This window comes from Lepidochelys olivacea (genome assembly GCF_965140295.1).
Source record: "Lepidochelys olivacea isolate rLepOli2 genome assembly, chromosome: 12".
NCBI lineage: Eukaryota > Metazoa > Chordata > Testudines > Cheloniidae > Lepidochelys > Lepidochelys olivacea.
Window position 1 is genome coordinate 38,548,779 of NC_140422.1, and position 19,404 is coordinate 38,568,182.

General features: G+C 58.2%; 1 protein-coding gene across 2 annotated transcripts; it reads right to left on the minus strand.

The window, feature by feature from the left end:
• Positions 1 to 763: 763 nt before the first annotated feature.
• Positions 764 to 17,060, minus strand: LOC311528987 (thyrotropin-releasing hormone receptor-like). 2 transcript variants are annotated; one of them, XM_084644555.1, is made up of 4 exons: positions 16,953 to 17,060; positions 12,036 to 12,593; positions 9,475 to 9,898; positions 764 to 3,574 (listed from the first exon to the last, which is right to left on the minus strand). In XM_084644555.1, exons 2-4 carry the CDS (start codon positions 12,410 to 12,412, stop codon positions 3,143 to 3,145), a joined length of 1,233 nt encoding a protein of 410 aa, XP_084500681.1. In that variant the 5' UTR covers positions 12,413 to 12,593; positions 16,953 to 17,060; the 3' UTR covers positions 764 to 3,142. The 2 variants fall into 2 exon arrangements, with proteins under 2 accessions (XP_084500681.1, XP_084500682.1); XM_084644556.1 differs by lacking the exon at positions 16,953 to 17,060 and having other exon boundaries at positions 12,036 to 12,870.
• Positions 17,061 to 19,404: the final 2,344 nt, after the last annotated feature.

Consider the following 19,404-nt stretch of genomic DNA (forward strand, 5'->3'; position numbering starts at 1 on the left):
AGCCAGGACTAGAATTCCCAAGGAACTGCCAGAGTGGCTCGGCCCTCTGGTCTGTCTAGTCCAGGATCCTAACTCCGCCGGTGGCCTGTACCTGATACTTCAATTCAGTTTAAGCCCTGAAGCAGGAGGGTTACCTCCTTTCCCAAGCACTCGGTTTGCTCTAAATCTGTATTATTGTCCCTCTGGCTGTCCAGACCTTTTTTTTAAAATTCCACTGACCTCTTGGCTTCCAGGAAACTTTGTGGCAATGGGTTCCCTAGGGTAATCAGGCCTTGTGCAAAAAAGTATTTCCTTTCTAGCTTCTTTAAACATGCTTCCCTTCCATGTCACTGAACATCCCCCGGCTCTCATATTGAGAAGCTGTTCCTGGCTCCAGTAAACCAGCTCAGGGTACTAAAACTCACCTCTTTCCTTATGACCTTTTGGCCTCTCTCTAGCTAAGCAGGTTCACGAGCATCTTTCCTCCTCTCATCCATCCATCTATCTGTGTGTATAGAAATCTAGGATTGGGCCAGACCAAAGCCTGGGCTCCTAACCCCCATGCAGTTTGCCGGGGCGGAGGGAGGTGTTGGAGTCTCAAAGCAGCTCAAGTACTGCAGACGTTTTGTACATCTCTATAATCGGCCCAAGCAGAACCCCTGATCTAAACCGCCCTGCGCTAGGGGCTGCTCATCGCTCCGTGTTCTAGGCCATGAACATCTACATAATGAACAAGAGGGAGAGAGTTTCTGAATGAACGATTTATTCTTCGAGAACGTTACAAGTAATTTACAATGAGAGGCTAATGCCTTCTGCTGCTGGCTTGCTTGGCCCAGGTTCCTTCGCCTCCTGGAGCCACGGCTGGGGCTGAAACCCACGATCTAGCTACCTTCCAGCATTTCCCCCCATCCAGCGAGTGCAGCCATGGTATTATTTACTCAGGCCAGAGGCCAGCTCAGGGCTACACCCCACATTGGCGGGGAAAGCAGCCAGCTGTGCAGCCCCAGCCCCTCCCCCTTTTGGGGCAATTCTCTGCTGTTCAGCAAGAAGGGGAGGAAGCCCCAAAGCAAGCAGTTGTAGACTGAGTAAACTGGGCTCTGCAAGTACCCAGCGGAGACCAGGCCTCGGGTTATACTCACCCCTACAAATGGCTTCTCAGGGCGCCGAAGAAAAACAAACACAAATACCGATAAACACAAAGGCTTGAAATACAAAGGGCGACAGGGTTTTAGTTCTGCAAATCCAGGCATGAATTAAAACAACAGCTCCCTGGGTTTATGCTGAGCTATACAAACTCACGTGGATACAAACATCACCCCCTGTGTGGCGGCATGGGGCTTTGTGTTCATGCTGGAGAGGCTCTGGCAGTTGGAGCACATCCTGCTCGTAGGCCCATGCTTTGGTCAGAAATAAATCTGGAGCGAGGCCAGGACCAGAGCATCTAGGAATTCTGCAGGGGTTTGAGATGTGGGCTGGATCCCAATTTTGCAAATGGCTCGCTGTTCATAATGGGCTGAACCAGAACACTGGATCCAAATACTCCCGATCTTTGCATCCAGATCCAAAATTTGTGGCTGCAGCCCCTCTCTAGTAAAACCAGATCAATCATACAGGCAGTAAGTATGTATGTGGGGGTAAAGTCTAGCTAGTCTAGCTACTCTGTCTTCCCCGCTCGCGGGCCCAGGACAACTTAAACTCCGCTCACAGCATTAGCTGCCCTCGTCTCACCCCAGTTCTCACCTTCAGATGGCCCTTTGCCAAAGAGCTGTTCTGAGGAGGGAGGGTGGAGCTCTGCAAGCAGCTCTTCGCTCCCCACGACTGTCTGGACAAACGGGCCACCAAGCCAACTCTGCCCGCATCGGCAACCTTTGGTCTCATGCTAGCTCTCTGGGGCAGGAGTTTCTCCTGGAGGCTTTCCCCTCATTTAGGAGAGGGTGGAGAGATTCTCTAGTGCATTCATTGATCTGGAAAATGCCAGCATTCTAAGGGTTAACTAGCCAGCAAGAGCCCCGCTCTCTTTTCTGTGCAGTGCTCAGTGATCTCCGATGAGACCCACGTGAAACCTGCAGCTGCCTTGCCGGGGCGTTGATGCTGGCTGCGACACAGTGTCTGGTGAGCACAGCCCTGGCTGATCAGACACTGGGCTGTTTGCTGCCTTGTGATTGGGACCTCTGCCCATGAGCGAATCCAACCAAAGATGCTCTAAAGAGGCACCTGGTGCTGAGGAACCAATTCCGACTGCTCTTCCCGCCAGGCAGCATCTTCCCTGCACACCCACTCCTCTTGCCTGGTTAATTCGAGCCAGGTGGAAACACCTCCCTGATGCAAAGGGCACGTAGGCTAAACTGTTCAGTGGTACACAGGATTTGCCAGACTGGATCAGACCCCAGGACCATTTGGTCTGGTAGCTTGCCTCTGGCAGTGGCCACTGCCATATGCTTCAGAGGATGGTGTAGGAACCCCCACGGTAGTAACTCTTTATATTCCTGTTATCCATACCCAGTCTCTTTTTGAATCTTACGTTCTTCACCTCAGTGACTTCATGTGGCAGTGAGTTCCACAGTCATCATGAGAAAAGGGACTTCCTTTTATCCATTTTGAATTTCCCACCTTTCAGTTTCATTGAGTGTCTCCTTGTTTCCATGTTACAAGACAGGGAGAACAGAAATTCCCCATCTACCTCCTCTGGAGCACGGCTGCTGGTTTGTTAACTGCCTGCTGTTTGGTTGTGAAGTTGTATGGATTTTTTTTCCCCATCCAGCGTCAGGACTTCCTCCAAGGCTGGACACAGGAAGCCAAGCTCCACTGATGAGCTCAGAGCTCAGTGCCCCAGCCTTCCAAGAGATGCTAGCAAACCCTCGGGAAAACAAGGGAGTCTATTTCGGGATCTGTGATCCCTGCCTGGGACTGGCTGCCTCCCCATCAGGCTGCAGTGGTGGGAACCAAGCCACGTCAGAGCATCTACGCACAAAGTGGGGGCTGGTTTGATTCCCCTGGATCACCTTTGTGCTCCCTGAACTTTCGCTCACCCACGTGTGCTCTGTGGGAGCCAGCGCTGGACACTGATGCAGAACGGATCTGGATTTTGAGCCCAGCCTCCCCTGTGTATGGGGCACGTCTGTATACGGAGACAGGGAAACCATGGAGCCGGGTGGGAGGGGATCTACACCACACTGAAGTAGAGCTCGTCCCCGTTCTCTCCCTTGCTCCGTGGCGGTGGCTGCTGCCGCTTGGGGAGAGCCATGTTGCTCACCGGTGGAGGCTGTTTGTCTTCCTTGTGGTCCTGGAGCTGGGGGGTGGGCGGCAGGGGCTCCCTCGCCAGGCTGTAGCTGGCCGTGGCCATGTACAGGCTGGGGGGCGGCGGCTCCCCCCCGCACTTGCACAGCCGCTTGAAGGCGGCCCGGAACTTCTGGGACATGAGGTTGTAGACGATGGGGTTGATGGCGCTGTTGGCGTAGACGCAGAGCCGGCAGAAGAGGATGAACCACGGGTTCAGGAAGGGGTTGTCCATGAAGGAGTTCACCAGCACCAGCGTCCGGTAGGGCATCCAGAGCAGGGCGAAAAGGATCACCACCACCGCCAGCATCTTGGTGACCTGCAAAAGGCACACGGGGGGAGTCACTGGTGCCCTAGATGTGTCACCATGGGGACATTTCACCTCCCTTGGAGACCAATTCCCAGACCCCAGTCTCATCACAAAGCCCGTGGGCCGGCAGCCCCAGCTCAGTTGACTCGCCGTAGCTGAAGCGCTCTCTGGGCAGGTCCCCGTAGTCACAGTCACCAGGGTCAGGCCTGGAGCCACGTCACACCCTCCCCAACCCAGCCCATGGCTGTTGGGCCTGCAGGACCTGCTGGCTCAAAGCTGTGAGGGCAGGGAAGGACAGGGGTGGGATTCAGCATCCTCCCATGGCTTTGTGTTGTCTGGGGAGCTGACAGAGCAGGGCCGCGGGCTTTGCACTGACTGCTCGGCACCCAGCTTGCTGGCTGCAGCCGGCGCTCCTGCTTTCATAGAGCCAGGAGGTGGGAACCCAGCCGGGCATCCCGAGGCATGCAAGCATCTCTGAATGTCCCAGTGCCAAGGCGTGGGGGACCTGCCTGAATCCGGCAGGCTGAGCAAGCTGCCTCCTCTGGTCTCCCACAGGTGCACAGCAGGGAGGAATTAAACCAGCACTGGTGACTGACAGCCCCCTCTGAGCATTCCCAGGAGCTCTCTGGAGGCAGCTGAGAGAGAGCCCCCCAGCCAGTGACCAGAGGGCTGGGCTGTACTCAGGCCTTCGGGGGCGGGAGGCGTCTCACCTAGAGTGAGGAAGCAGACCGGCCAGGGAGGCCTGCCAGCTGCCCCAGCACCATCCCTAGGGACACAGCAGCACTGTCTCCAGGATAGGCAGCTCCGGCACCGGACCGGACAGGAGCGCTGGGGCGGGGGGTGGATTGGCTGAAGCGTCTCTTGACGCTATGAGCTACTGAAATCAGCCCGATGCAGGGAGGGCCAAGTGAAGGCTGGTTTTCTATGACTCACTCCCAGAGAGCCACAGGTTCCACGCCCAGCACAGCTCTGCCAGCGTTGGGGCAGGGGAGGGCAAACTACAGCCCGCGGGATTGCCAGCCCCATGGCGCAACGGGGCTAAGGCAGGCTCCCTGCCGGCCCTGGCCCCCGCTCCACTCGCTGAAGTGGCCAGCACCACATCCCTGCGGCCCCTGGGGAGAGCAGAGGGGCCCCCCCCGCAGCTCGCATTGGCCGGGAATGGGGAACCTTGGCCAAAGGGAGCTTTCGGGGTGGTACCTGCAGGCGAGGGCAGCGTGTGGTGGAGCCGCCTGCCCCACCCCACCCCCAGGAGCCATGACCGGACATGGTGGCCACTTTTGGGAGCGGTGAGGAGTCAGGGCAGGCAGGGAGCCTGCCTTAGCCCTGCTGCGTGCTGCTGCCACCCTGGAGACACTCGAGGTAAGCGGCGCCGGGCCGGAGCCCACACCCCAAAGCCTCCTGCACCCTGTGCCCCAATCCCCTGCCCTGAGCCCCTTCCTGCACCCCACACCCCAATCCCCTGCCCTGAGCCCCCTCCAGCACCCCGCACCCCAATCCCCTGCCCTGAGCCCCTTCCTGCACACCGCACCGCTTCCCACCCCCACACTCCCTCCCACACCCCAACCCCCTGCCCCAGCCCTACATTCATGGCCCTGCATACAATTTCCCCACCCAGATGTGGTCCTCAGGCCAAATAGTTTGCCCATCCCTGCATTAGGGGCTGGCTGGAGCACAGCTGTGGTCTGGGGTCAGTGATCCCCTGAAAATCCATCTTTCCCTGAGCATAGGCTGGGCGAAACCCAGCTGAGAGCCTGGCAGCTGCCCACTGCAGGCAGGACCAGGCCAAACCAGAGAGAGCCGGTAGCACACGGGAGACAACGCCGATCTCAGGGCCCCTTCTTCTCACAGCCCCTTGTTTCCTCAGCTTCTCTTCTCCGCTTTGAGCACCTGGGAAACGGAGTGTTTGGGGAGGTGAAGGATTAATAGCCAGGGTTGGTGTGTGCGCAGGTTCTGGTCCAGGGTCCCCACCCTCACCCTCACTTTGCCAGAACGAGTCACATTCCTGAACTGCAGCGCTCTTTATTATCCCAGTCCCCAAAACCCACCCTACCCTACCTTCCCACCACCCCTAAACTCCTGCCTGTGCCCCTCGATCCCACCCTGCAGCCCCCTGCTAGCCCAGCCCTGGGCTCCTCCGTCTCTCCCACACTCGCTTTTGCTAGTGCACGTGTCCTGATTTGTAAAAATCCTCCAACCGTCCGCTTCCCTAGAATGAGTCTATGAGGTGCTGGTTTATTTCAGCCCTTTTTCGCAACATCCCCCATGGTCCTAATGTTATTCATGGGCTCCAGAAAGACAATCCCATCTCTGAGAGGATGATTAAATCCCTGCGGCACACCGGCCTGGATTCGCTCACTATTCATTGTGTTGGGCCTGAATAATTTCCTGTCAGCCGCAGTTAGGTTATCAGAGATGCATATCCCCCATTAGCAGATTTGATGGCTTGTTTTATAGTGAGTGGAGTCACAGGGGAGGGAGAGAGAGCAGAGCAGAGCCCGCATGTGGGGTTCAAAACAGAACTGGGTAAGTCCATGGAGAATAGATCCATCAATGGCTATTAGCCAGGCTGGGCAGGGACGCAATGCCACAGTCTGCATCTCCCCAGCCCCTGACTGTCAGAAGCTGGGATTGGACGACAGAGGATGGATCACATGATGGTTGCCCTGTTCTAGTCATTCCCTCTGAAGCACCTGGCATTGGCCACTGTCGGAAGACAGGACACTGGGCTAGATGGACCATTGCTCGGACCCAGTATGGCCATTCTTATGTGGAACATCTGTGTCTTCTACTAAGGTGGTGACAGCCCCTCCCCACAGTACCATCTCAGTAGGAAGGACTCTCCTGTATTCCTGGCTCTGGCTCATTAACATTGCCCAGTGGCCACAGGGTTGCCCAGATTGCCCACATCGCCACAGGGTTGGCATGTGAGAACATCTGAGGTGATTCCCCCCCACCGGGCATCCTGCCATGGCAGGGCATGTGCTGTGGGACCGCAGCTGGCAGGGGAAGACCACACTGAGAACAGACCCAGCAGGGCTGGCTTTGGGTAGCCCATAGGGAAGGAGCCCTCTGGGGTCCGCCGAGGCCTTGCAAACTCCAGCATTCCCCAGCACTTTCCGATTGTTGGTCAGTGACGGTGAGGACCCGAGACCTGATCCCACTGTCCTGAACACCCAGGACTGCTTAGTGACTTCCAGGCAGGTTCAGGACTCAAGCATGGAATCGCTGGCTGATTTTAAAGCGGGGCTACCACCAAGGGCAGCTGACTCTGCTCCCCCCGCCTTCTGAATTGAAACCTGCCAGTCGGTCACAGCTGCACAGGGAGAGAGTTGAGTCCAATCTCCCTTGTCTGGTGGTGGCCGCTCACTAGCTATGAGGTGACTCCAGCATCTCTGGCTGGTGGTGATGACCGCGAAGCAGGGTGCTCTGTCACTGGGCTGGGCTTGCAGCATTGCCAGTTAGAAAAACACCCGCTCCTTTGCTTTGCCAATAGCATTCAACTGATCTGGTCATCGCTGAGGAAGAATAACTGTCAAGGCTCAGCCAACAGGGACCCTTTGCGTCTCTGTAGCAATGCAGGCAACGACAGAAGCAGCAGGCTCAGTGCAAAACATGGGGATTTGGCAAATGAACGACAGAGCCAGAGAGTTGCTTCTAAAGCCACTCGTGGGGCTTTTGTTCCCCCCAAGGCACCTGGGAGCCTGTAACTTGATTTTTAAGCACACGAGGTGCGTAGCTCCTGGGCAGCAGATAATTGCATGTGCAAATGCTCATCGCCTCTTGTGCCTGGAGTCACTGGATCTCTCCGTGCAACTGTGTCAGCAAAGCAGGCATGCAAATGTGCAACTGATTTCTTGGGCAATTGCACGTTTAAAAATCAACCCCTGAATATGCAGCTCTGGGCACTGGAAAATGGGCCCTAGCAGGCAAGGAAAATCCATTAACTGCCTCCCGAGATCACTCCAGGAAGTGGGAAAGGCAATAGCCATGGATGTGTCTCTGAAGGGTGCTAGCACCCAGGAGGGAGACCCAATTAGGGACTGACCCAAGAAGCTAGACTGACTCTGAGGTGTGACTGGAGGATAGAAACATTTAGGAAGCTTTGTGACAGTGAAATCTCCTAGGGAACCATGTCCCAAGAGGAGGGATGGGAGCCTATGGCTTGGAACATTTAAAACGGGAGCAGCCAGAGACCTCCCTGATAGACGTGCTCTGGCCACAGGGCAGTGCTTGAGGAGTAAATGACCTAATGGGTCCTGTCTCCACCACTCTTCTTCACCGACCGTAGGGTATGCTTCCCGCCCCTGGTCCAGCTCCCTGCACGCTGCCTGGGTGCCACACTCAGCGTTTCGCTGGCCGCTGCCTAGTCCTGCCCACCTGGGTTACAAATTGGGTAGCTGGGCATTATTAGCAGGAGCAGAAACTCGAGCTGCCCCTTGCATGCTGAGACTGTCCCCTGTTCATTGCATATGTCCACACACACGCACACACGCACCCCCCTCCCTCCTAAGTTTCAATGCAGAAAAGAAGCGTTTGTTCGGTTGCCTCGCTGGGCCCTTTGGCTCGGCTGCAATGGGCTGCCCGGGAACGGGGCCATGGTGACCCTGGAGGCGGAGGTCTCCGAACCGGGATTGACTGAGGAGCTGTCCAAAGTCAGATTGACAGCCCCCTTCATGCCACAGCAGCAACACCAGTCCCAGAGCTAAGTTTCTTGCCAGCCTGCTGGCCCTGAGCAGAAAGAAGTTCAGTGGGTGGCGGCCAGATGGGGGGTGGGTGTGTGTGTTTGTGTGTGTCAGGGCACCAGTGTAAATCAAGTCATGTCCTTAATCTCACCATGGGCTTGACCCTGCGTGCCTATGCCAAGGGAGGCTGGGGGTGATGGGCAGAGTCCTAAACCAGGTGTCCTGTGGTCACTAAACCACTAGGGCAGAGATCCGCAAACTGTGGAGTGAGCCCTCCTACGGGGGGCCATGGAGGAACATTCAGGGGGGGCGCGGTCAGGCCCAGGCCAGCCCCCATAGGTGAGGGGGGAGGGAGTGCCACCCAGCTCTGCTCCTGGCCCCATCCCCAGCTGCTGGCCCCAGCCTTGACCTCCTTACCTCTGTCTGCATCTCCCCACCCAGAGCCATGGCCCCACTCCCGGCCCAGTACCGTTTCCACTCCAGCCTCCTTTATCCCAGCACTTGCCATCTTCCCCTTTGGTCTCCCAACAGTCTGACACACGGCCACCTGCCTGTAATGTCCCCCTGGCCAAGCCTGTCTGCCTCCAGGTCCCTGGGCATGGGGGGTGGAGAAGGCTGACCCATGGTGGCATTAGGAGGATGCTGTCAGACAAAGGACAATGGCTGGGAGTTTGCCCCATTACCTGCCCCCACCTCATGTCCAGCCCCTCAGAGCCCATCACTGTCACCAGTGTAAAGCGAGATGTGCCCCCTCCCTCATCCCCAAGGCTCAGCATGCGGTGTGGGGCATGCACGTTGCCAGGGGAGTTGGAAATCCCCGGCCCCCTCAGGGCCCAGCAAAAGGCCAATGCCTGAGGCTTAAGTCGGGCAGAGTCTGGCACCGGACTAGGAGGCCTTGTGCTGGGCTCCTCCAGAGGGCTGCTCTTCCCCTTGAGAGTCCAGCCAGACCGGTTCCCCTCCTGTGGCTGGCTGTGCTCAGCTAGACCCTCAGGAGTGGCCGGGCATGTCCGTCGGTACAGAGGGTGCCTCCTAGCCCATCCCAGCCTGGCCGTACCAGGCAGTGTCTTCCTCCTTTCAATAAAGACGCTCAGGTCGCCTTTCCCGGGGGCCGCCACCCCACGGTTTGCATGCACACCGTCCGGTTTTCCCCGGGCAGCATTTACCACGCGTGGGTCAGGACCCTGCTGTGAACCTGGTTACGCTCGCCACCCGGGGAGCTCTCCATACCTGCTTCCGGGAGGACAGAGCCCCTCTGGTCCTGGAGCGGCTGCTGGGCTTGCTCTCCCGTGTGTCCACTCCGTTCTTCTCCCTCCCGCTCCTCTCCCTCCAGGGCTTGGCGGTGGAGTCAGCTTGGTGGGGGATGGGGCTGGCGAAGAGGATTCTCCCGATCAGCCCGTAGAGCATGGTGGCCACAACCAAGGGGGTGACAAAGAAGAGGGCAAAGTCGAGCAGGTAGATGGGCAGGTAGAGGTTGCGGGAGACCTTGTAGCCACACTCCAGGTGCTGGCTCTTGTTGACATTGATGTCGACCAGGAAGAACCAGAGCATGCAGTAGATGGAGGTGCAGATCCAAACGAAGGCAATGATGCGCTTGGCCCGGGATACTGTGCACATGGTGTGGGCGCGCATTGGGTGGCAAATGGCGATGTACCTGGGGACGGGAAGGATAGAGCCATGACACTGGCCAGGAGGAAAGAGCTAGGCAGGCAGGGTGGGGCAGAGATGACTTGTGGCAGGCAGGAAGGGGACACAGAGGCCTCCTACAGCAGACTCACCTGGAACCACCTGCATGTTCATACTCGTGCTGCAATTACACCTTTCACCTCCCCAGGGGCTGCTGTGGGCACCAGAAGAGAGGGCAGCTGGAGGAGCACCCAGCCATGGAGAGGGAGGGGGCACTTTGGCCTCCCCGCACAAAGGGTCCAGTGCCCTTGTTTTGAATATAAGCTCTTGGGGGGAAGGACTTGTCTCTTACTATGTATTTTTGTTAGAGCACCCAGCACCATGGCACCCCGATCTAGGGCCGAGCCTTTAGGTGCTGCTGCTGTACGAATGTCCCATGTCCCTTTTCGCTCCTGGGGCCATTTAAAGGCATGCTAAATGAAGGGGGGGGGCGGTAGCTCCCTTTTATGGACACCCAGCCAGCCAGTTAGCTGTAAAGTCCCTCTTGGTGGCTGTTCTCTGCTTGCTTTACCTGTAAAGGGTTAACAAAGTCCCCCAGGTAAAGGAAAGGGTGTGGGCACCTGACCAAAAGAGCCAATGGGAAGGCTAGAACTTTTTAAAAATGGGGAAAAAAGCTTTCCTTGTGTGTCTGGGTTGTTCTCTCTGAGCGGAAGAGATGGGGGCAGCAGGAATGCTGTGTAACCAGGTATGAAAAATTATCTTCCATGCCTAGAAGGAGTTGTTGGGACAGGGAATGTTTAGATAGACGTGATCAGGTTCATTTCTTTGTTTTGTCTTGTGGAGTCCCCCGTGCTAAGCTCAGGTATTTTTGTTTTTCTTTTGTAACGTTAAGCTGGACCCCAGGGAGCCATTCCTGATGTTTAAGCCCTTTTCAGTTGCTCTATAAAATCTAGCAATAGCCTGAATTTCCAGATGTTTCCTTTCTCCTTTTTTTTTAAATAAAATTTACCTTTTTTAAAAACCTGATTGGTTTTGTGTCTTAAAAGTTCTGTGCATATGTTTTTCCATTAGCTGGTGGTAACAGCTGGGTTTCCCTCTTGTTTGTTTTCTTTCTCAGCTTCCCTGAGGGAGAGGTGGAAAAGCCGAGGGGCCTCAGGGAAACCTTCCCAAGTGAGTTCTTCCAGGATTTGCAAGAGGCAGTTTTTTCACTTGGGTGGTGGCAGCGTTTACCAAGCCAAGGTCAGAGAGAAGCTGTAACCTTGGGAGTTTACTACTAGCCTGGAGTGGCCAGTATTAAATTTTAGAATCCTTGCGGGCCCCCACCTTCTGCACTCAAAGGGCCAGAGTGGGGAATCAGCCCTGACAAAAGGCTTACAGCTGGACTTTCCCGCCCCCTGTCGGCCCAATGGAAAGAGCTCCCTGAAATGCTCCTGGGGCACTATTTGACTCACATTCAGCAACAAAATAACAAAGGCAATAAGCAAAGCACAGGGCTGCTGGGAGGCGGTTTTCTTGGCACTTACTAAAACACGATCTGTATGCTGATCTTTCCTAACCAGGACCTGGCAGCCATGTGGGGAGAGCAAGGCTGATTTTGAGCGGGGCTAACTCCAGCCCCGTGGGGGGGAGGGCGGGGCGGGTCTGGCCTTTTGTGTGCGCTCTCCTGCTTGTGCATACACCCGAACCGCTCTCACACCAGCCTGCCCGCTCTGGCACTGTGCTCCGGGCAGTCGGATTTGCGTGCCCGAAACCCGTGTGTCCCAATGGTCAGGTGGAGCGGGCAAAGAAAGAGCCTAGCCATTGGAACGGGGCGCCTTTCAATGCCTAGTGACTGATCCCCCCCTTTGACCCAGGCTGGGAACGCCTAAGAGTTGCTACCGTTCACTGGTGGGTGAGCAGCCTCTGAGAGGCTGTGGTGAGCTGGGTCTAGTTAACATTCGAGTGATTAGATCCCTTCCAGGGTGTCTCACCAGAGAGGCCAAGAACTGACTAGGCACCAGAGACAGAACTACTGTCCCGTCCCTAGAGGGGGTCTGCCCACATGAGGATGAGGGGCAGGGAGTGGCTTAGGGGAAGCTTGCCCTGCCCTGTGGGCAGAGGGCTCTGGTCCCCAGGGCTGCCAATCCAGCACCAAGAGCAAAGGGGCAGGCCGCATCCTCTCCCACCTCTCCACGGTGAAGGCCGTGATGGAGCAGGAGGAGACGTTGATGCCCAGATACTGGAAGTAGGTTATCCCAAGGCAGCCGGTGTGCCCATAGATCCATGTTCCCGCCAGGCTGTCGGAGATGTTGGGCAAGCCAGCAGCCACCAGGACCATCAGGTCAGCCACTGCCAGGCTAACCAGGTAGCAGTTGGTGGGCGTCTTCATCTCCCGGGTGGTGAGGACCACCAGCACCACCATGACGTTGCCCACGATCCCCACCCCACAGATCACCAGCACCAGGAAGACAGAGATGGCTTTGTATTCGATCATGTCAAAGACGGCGTCACTGCTGGCCAGAGAGATGTTTGTGAGGCTGTCGAACTTGCTGCTGTTCTCCATGGCTGTGGGCAGGTAGGCTGAGGGCACCACTGCCTTCCTACGTGCTTCCAGATGGCGCAGGTCTATAGAGAACTGGAAGGGGCAGGTCCGTGTCCCCAGACACCAAGACGCGGCCTTTGGCCTTCTGCCCCAGTCAGACGCTCTGAAGCTTCATCAGACCAAACCGGCTCAGCTTCGTTTGCTGCAAGAAAAGCACAAAGTGAATTATTATGTGCCTCACCCCTGGCAAACCACCTCTCCAATTCCTCCACTCCTCCAAGGGCTGAGCCTGGCACACCTCAAAGGGTGATTGATTTCTCATTGGCTCTGTGGGCATTGACCCAGCCGCTGAGGAGGGCAACACACCGTCTATTGCCTGTCGTTCTTTATCCAGCATAACCCTGTCCGCGAAGCGTGATGAGATCTGAAGCAGCAGGACTGGAAGGGTGTGGGCATCCCAGGGAAAACTTGGTGGGGAGGGCTCTAGATCTGTATCCAGTGTTTTGAATCATAGTCGGAAGGGGACTGAAGGGGGCTGGGGGGAGATATTTATACATTTAGTTTGGTATTATTTTTATATCCAGTGCTTGTTAGAGGGTTATGCTGTTCCTCGGGGCTGGTAGGTGGGTGGTAGGAACATGGGTGGTAGGGCATCTGGTCCATTGCAAAGTACTCCTCAACAGCTCAGCTCCCCTTTTCCTTCAACTCTCTTAAATCACCCCCTTCCTCCACTTCAGCTGTGGCTTTTAATTTGATTCCATCATTGGGGGATGATCGGGCCTTTTTTATCAGTTTAAAAAAAATATCAATGGAGTTTGCTCATTGAAGTCTTGCACCTGCGTGGCTGTGGAGTATAACCGAGGGCTTTGCAGAAACGGCATAAACCACATTTTCCTCTAAAAATGCATAATTCAACATATGGCTGAACACTTCTCCTTTATTCCTCTCTCATTAAAACTTTGTACAGTTATTTAATGGCTATTTAGAAATGGACTAAATGCATAAAATATATTTCTTTTAAAATGAGAAATGCATGTTATATATAAAGACTTTATTCTGTCATCCCCCCCAAAAAAATTTAAATTATTATCTAACTTTATTAGGGTTAAAACTACTGTACTGACTGTTCTCTGCTGCTCCCTTGTCCTGCTTCCTGCGCACACAGGGCCATAAGTGCTGGAACGAGGAGTGCAGGGGGGGCTGCCGCACCCCCTGGCTTGAAGTGGTTCCCATCCTATCCAGGGTTTGCAGTGTGGTTCAGTGGCTCTCAGCACCCCCACTGCACACATTGCTCCAGAGCTCCTGCCCAGTGCCACTTGCTGCAAGGCCTCTGTTCCTTGCTGGGGGAGCTTTCTGGGGCAGGGACGGCCTTTGTCATGTGTCTGTACAGTCCCCAGCCCAGGGCGGCCCTGGCTGCAATCGCATTGGCCATAATAATGCCCAGACAGAGCCCTACGCTGGGCTGGGGGGGAGATGGTGTCAGTGCGGTTAAGGGTTGCAGGGAGGTTGTAACGACCCTGTCCCCAGCCCAGGGAATTCACGGGTAAGGACGAACCCCAGCCCTGCACCCCTCTGGCAAGGCCCCGTGAGCGCCCCCAGCCAGGGCGGACTGTGCAATGAAAGAGGTGCTGCAACTCAAGCAATTTGTTTACATTCACAACTGATACTGCAGGCCCGGAGGTGCCCGGAGTCTGAGCTGCCAGGCCCGGAGGTGCCCGGAGTCTGAGCTGCCAGGCCTGGAGGTGCCGGGGCTAGGAACGGCAGAGGTGCCCGGAGTCTGAGCTGCCAGGCCCGGAGGTGCCCGGAGTCTGAGCTGCCAGGCCTGGAGGTGCCGGGGCTAGGAACGGCAGAGGTGCCCGGAGTCTGAGCTGCCAGGCCCGGAGGTGCCCGGAGTCTGAGCTGCCAGGCCCGGAGGTGCCCGGAGTCTGAGCTGCCAGGCCCGGAGGTGCCGGGGCTAGGAACGGCAGAGGTGCCCGGAGTCTGAGCTGCCAGGCCCGGAGGTGCCCGGAGTCTGAGCTGCCAGGCCCGGAGGTGCCCGGAGTCTGAGCTGCCAGGCCCGGAGGTGCCCAGAGTCTGAGCTGCCAGGCCCGGAGGTGCCCAGAGTCTGAGCTGCCAGGCCCGGAGGTGCCCGGAGTCTGAGCTGCCAGGCCCGGAGGTGCCGGGGCTAGGAACGGCAGAGGTGCCCGGAGTCTGAGCTGCCAGGCCTGGAGGTGCCGGGGCTAGGAACGGCAGAGGTGCCCGGAGTCTGAGCTGCCAGGCCCAGAGGTGCCCGGAGTCTGAGCTGCCAGGCCTGGAGGTGCTGGGGCTAGGAGCTGCCAGGCCTACAGGTGCGGGGGGTCAGCCTTGGCCCACGTTAAGCCCTGCCCCAAACCCACCTTGGCTCTGCCCTGGAGGGACCCGTTGGGATTGATTCGAGCCAGGCGCACCATCAGCACCCCTGCCCCCGGGCCTGGCTGGCTCTGTGTTCGCCTCCATCCAGCCCCTGTGCATCACCATCGTAACAGCTCCCCCTCTCCCCTCCCTCAGTCTCAGAGACTGGGGCAAATTCCAAAACCGCTCTGTGGGGCTGAGTCCCCGCTCTCCCCCCATCGCTCTCCGGCCCTGGGGGCCCTGCCTCTCCCGTTACCAACGCGCAGAGCCCCTCCACGCAGAACCCAGGTGTCCTGCAGTCCTGTTCCTTGCCTGGTGCGTCGGCAGCTTCCCCAGCTCCGGCGCTGCCCGGTGTTTGCAGCGCAAAGGTCTGGGGGCCTCAGGGCCTGGGGCTCGCTCGCTCTCTAGTTCCCCGGTTCAGCCCTCTCCGGCAGGGCCAGGCTGGAGTTCAGCAAGGGCCTGATCCGGCCGCGTGCTGAGCCCTCTCAGCCACCTCCGAAGCGAGGGGAGTTGGGGGCAAGCAGCACGATCGCACCCGACATGCTCATGCGTTAAGGGGCCTGAGCGGGTGACAGTGGCTGGCTTAGGGGAGGGGTGTGAACACTCCCCACTAGGGAATCTCCCCAGCTCATGGTCAGTCATGTCCAGCGGTCACTGAGCCCCCTTCAACCACAGAAGTTACAGCTGGGTTCGTTCACCGAGCCCCTCCCTCCCTGCCAATGCAGAGTCCTCCCCCACAGCGCATCTCCTGGGGCTTAGCGAGGCTGGCTGGGAGCCCACCACGCCAGGATGGTCCCAGGGGGCGTTTCCCAGCGCTCACTCCCAGGGCAAGCTAAGCCCGCACCCCGATGTCTGAGCCGGTGCAAAGGGAAGGGTGGGAGTGTGGAGGATCGGAGGCTGGAAAAGGGGTGGTTAGTTTCACGGGGCGGCTTGGGTGGCTTTTTGGTGGTGGTGGTTGGAGGGAGGGGGAGAGAGTTTGGAAGCCGCTCTGGTGATCTGCTTGCCCGCTCCGGTGATGGGAATGCCCGCCGAACCAACCCGCTGACTCCGTGTTCACACGGGTGTGGCTGGGAGCGCACGCTGCAGGACCAGCCCGCTCGCTTCCACCCGTGTTCTCGCCCGCCAGCGCTTCGGTGATTCCCCGCCGACGCCGGCCGGTCGGGAGAGGTGAGCTCCGTACTGGGGCCAGGGATCGCCAAGCGGAACCCCGCCGCCCCCTGCACCCCTCTGCTCCAGGGACGAACTGCGGAGTGCGGCTGGCTGGGAAAACCGGGGCAAGGCAGCGCGCTCGGAAGGGGACCGCGGCGCGTCAGCTGCGCCGGAATTTCCCGCTGGATCAAACCCAAAGAGCCAGCGCGGTTCCCAGGTCCCGCGGGGGCCTCGGCAGCTCGGGCTCGGGCTCTTCGTTGTGATTTTGAACGGATTTTCGGGCTGCCTTGTTTTAGTCCGGAGGATCGTCCAACGCTTGCGCAGGGGGATGGTCCAATCCCTCCCAAACGATCGAGTCCCCTCGGCGGGGAATTGGAAAAGGCTTGCGGGGGGGGGTCTGTTCTCACTGGCAACGACCCCAGATCTCGCCCCCCTGCCGCCAGCGGGCTCTCCCTCCCCTGCCCGGCTCTTCGTCTCGGGCTCCTGGTTCCGCCTCGTCCGACCGCCCTGCGGGGAGCCCCGGCGGGGTCTCGCTGCTCTTCCTGCCGATGCGAAACACCCGCAGCTTTTGGGCCCCGAAAGCTGCGGTCCCCCGAAGGCGAATGGACCCAGCTGAGCCAACCCGCCCAGGCTTGGGAACGCCAGCCGGCTGGGCCAGGCGGACGGGGATCGTCGGGCCGGTCTGGTCCTTCCAGACTCCAGGCTGCAGCCCCCCGGCAAGGCACCACCCCCCGGGGGGTTCTAGGAGCTGCGGGCACGGCGGGCGCTCGGCCAGCTGGCGGCACCGGGTCACTTCCAAGCTGCTTCGCCGCTTAGCAGTTGCCCCGGCCCCGCTCCGCCGCCCGAGGAGCCCTGCGGAGAAGGACTCTGGTTCTTGCCCTCCAGTCAGATGCGAGACCCTCGCTGACAGCCCGTTGGCTCGCCTGGCTCTGTCCATCAGACCCGCCCAGCCCCCCGCTCTCCCCTTCCCCTTCCCCGCCTTCCCTGCACGATCCCCGCCAGCCGCTCCAAAGCCCCAAAGAAACTTCCCCGCAGAACTTACCTTGACATGCATTTCCTTCCTCCTAGGATCTCAGCTGGAGGCCTGAGCTCCCCCAGGGCGGGGACCCAGCCTCGCCTGGGTGGGGTGGTCCCTTCCCCGCCAGACAGCAGCCCATCTCCCTCCCTCTCTCGGTTCTGCGTGGCTGGGGCCGCTGGCTCACCGATATAAGAGGGCTCCCCATCAGCTGATACAGCTCCTCACTCCCCGGCTAACCTATGAGAGAGACGCGTCCCCGCCGCCTCGCTGACAGCAAGAGAGAATCAGGAGTGTCTAGCGTGACAGAAGCCCATTGAGGGCAACTCGCAGGTGCCCCCTCATGCTGGCCCTCCTGCGCCGGACTGAGGCCTTCATTCCCCATGCTTACAGGTGTGTGCAGGTGAACAGGCCTGGCCCTCTGGGCTCAGATCCCCACAGGCCACGCCTGTCAAACAGGGAAGCCCAGACATGCCTCCTTGAATGCCCTAGGGCCGGTCACTAGCTCCCGGTGCTCAGGGCTGGGCAGGGTTTCTCTGTACCTCACTGTATGGCCTGGGGGGCTGGAACAGTTTGTACAGGGGGTGTGCTGGGAGCCATTGAACCAAACTGTAAACCCTGCATATGATGGAAACCACTGGGGGGGGGCAGCGGCTCCCCCAGCGGGCCTGGCTCCCCCAGCGGGCCTGGCTCCCCCAGCGGGCCTGGCTCCAGCACCATGTTTATGGCCCTGGCCAGAAGCAGTCCCTCCCCTGGATGCACTGAGGGGTGCTGAACAGAGAGTTCCCTGGTTCCGCTGTCCACAGGGCTCCGGTGCTGAAAGTGACCGGCCAGAGCGCGGGCACAGAGCATGCTGCTCCTTCGCCTCTGGAAGGGAGAGGTGCGTTATATGCCCCGGACAGGGCAATGCTGAGCTACCGTGGTGAGGGGCCCAACAGGGACTGAGAGAGTAAAGGCAGAACTTGATGATTCCCTGTTGTGTCCATTCCCTGGGGGCACCTGGCACTCGCCACTGTCTGAAGTCAGGACAGAGCTGGATGGACCTTTGGTCTGACCCAGGATGGCCGTTCTTATGCTTTGCATGGGAAACGGGGTCTCTCCACCAGCCGATTGCACCCCTGGTTTCCAGTGGAGTCAATCAGGGCTTCAGGCCGGGTAAGGGCCACCCCAGAGAGCCTCTCTCTCTGCCAGGGGCCCTCCTGCAGCGTGGAATGAGGAGAATGTCTCTGGCTGGGGAGGGGTGATGGCCAATGGCTGAAGCTCATCCCCAGCCAGTCTCCACCAGTGGGGACCCTAGGATGCCCCCCAGGGGTAATGGAATCTGCCCTCCCCATTGGAGCTCTCAAGGGAGGGATAGCTCAGTGGTTTGAGCATTGGCCTGCTAAACCCAGGGTTGTGAGTTCAATCCTTGAGGGGGCCATTTGGGATCTGGGGCAAAAATTGGGGATTGGTCCTGCTTTGAGCAGGGGGTTGGACTAGATGACCTCCTGAGGTCCCTTCCAACCCTGATATTCTATGATTCTATGAAAGGCAGGGCACAGGTGTCACTCCTCATGGGGGAACAGAGGGCTTTGCTGCAGCCACGGGGTCTCCAGCCCCTGTGCTAGTTAGGGGGAACCTGGCTCAGTGGGTGTTTGTTTGACTAGGACACTGGCTGCTAGCAAACGGCAGAAGCACCAAGGAATCTCAGCTGGTGGCAGGTGGGCCAGGGAGCCCTGTATCAGGACAGAGGCTTTGCAGGTCCGAGGCCAGTATCTGGGGTAACTTTCACAGCCCACGGTGGAATGGCAGCATGGGATGGATTGGGCATGGCCATGCCCTAAAGGGGGGGGTGACCCAGCTCCAACAGTGACACTCTCAGCATCCCCCCTCCCTAGCCAGAGATGTTCTCCTTGGGCAAGCCCCGTAAGCTCACTCTGTACCTCAGTGTCTCCATCTGTACAATGGGGGTGTTGGTGCTTCCCTACCTCAGGTGGCAGTCAGGTGGGGGATTAGTTAATTAGCTCATGGTTGCAGAATGCTCAGGAAATTCAAGTGCCCCCTTGTCTGTATTCCTGGTGCTGTGAGCACTGGGTGGGGATCCAGCCAGTTGAGCCGTGGGACATTGAACAATGGCCTGTTTCAACTAATTCAAGAGAAATCAGTGTTGGGACAAGAACAAGGATCTCACCATCCAGGCCCATTGGTAATCTGGCTTGATCAGCGAGTTATGGACACTTCCTTTCCCCTTTCTCTGGATAAGACCTTCACAGTGGTGTCTCGCGACCCCATCCCCGGGGAACTGAGCCCTAGAGAGGCCAGGCCACACGTTCTACAGCTCTGGACATCCTTTCCTAGGCGGGGATTCTCCTCCCCTGGAAGCAGAGGGGAACAATCAGTGATTTCACTGTGTCGTTGCTCCTCTGTATGTGGCTAAGAACTCAAGCTGCTGTGTGACTGAACAATGATGGGGCCAAAGGGCACCCGATGAAGCCAAAGA

What these genes read in the sequence shown, in the direction of transcription:
- LOC311528987 (XM_084644555.1), bottom strand. Translation starts at nt 12,412, where the DNA reads ATGGAGAACAGCAGCAAGTTCGACAGCCTCACAAACATCTCTCTGGCC. An exon ending in ACGGCCTTCACCGTGGAGAG is followed by an intron (nt 9,899 to 12,035) that starts GTGGGAGAGGAT and finishes TCCCGTCCCCAG; the next exon opens with GTACATCGCCATTTGCCACC. An exon ending in CTCTGTCCTCCCGGAAGCAG is followed by an intron (nt 3,575 to 9,474) that starts GTATGGAGAGCT and finishes TGCCTTTTGCAG; the next exon opens with GTCACCAAGATGCTGGCGGT.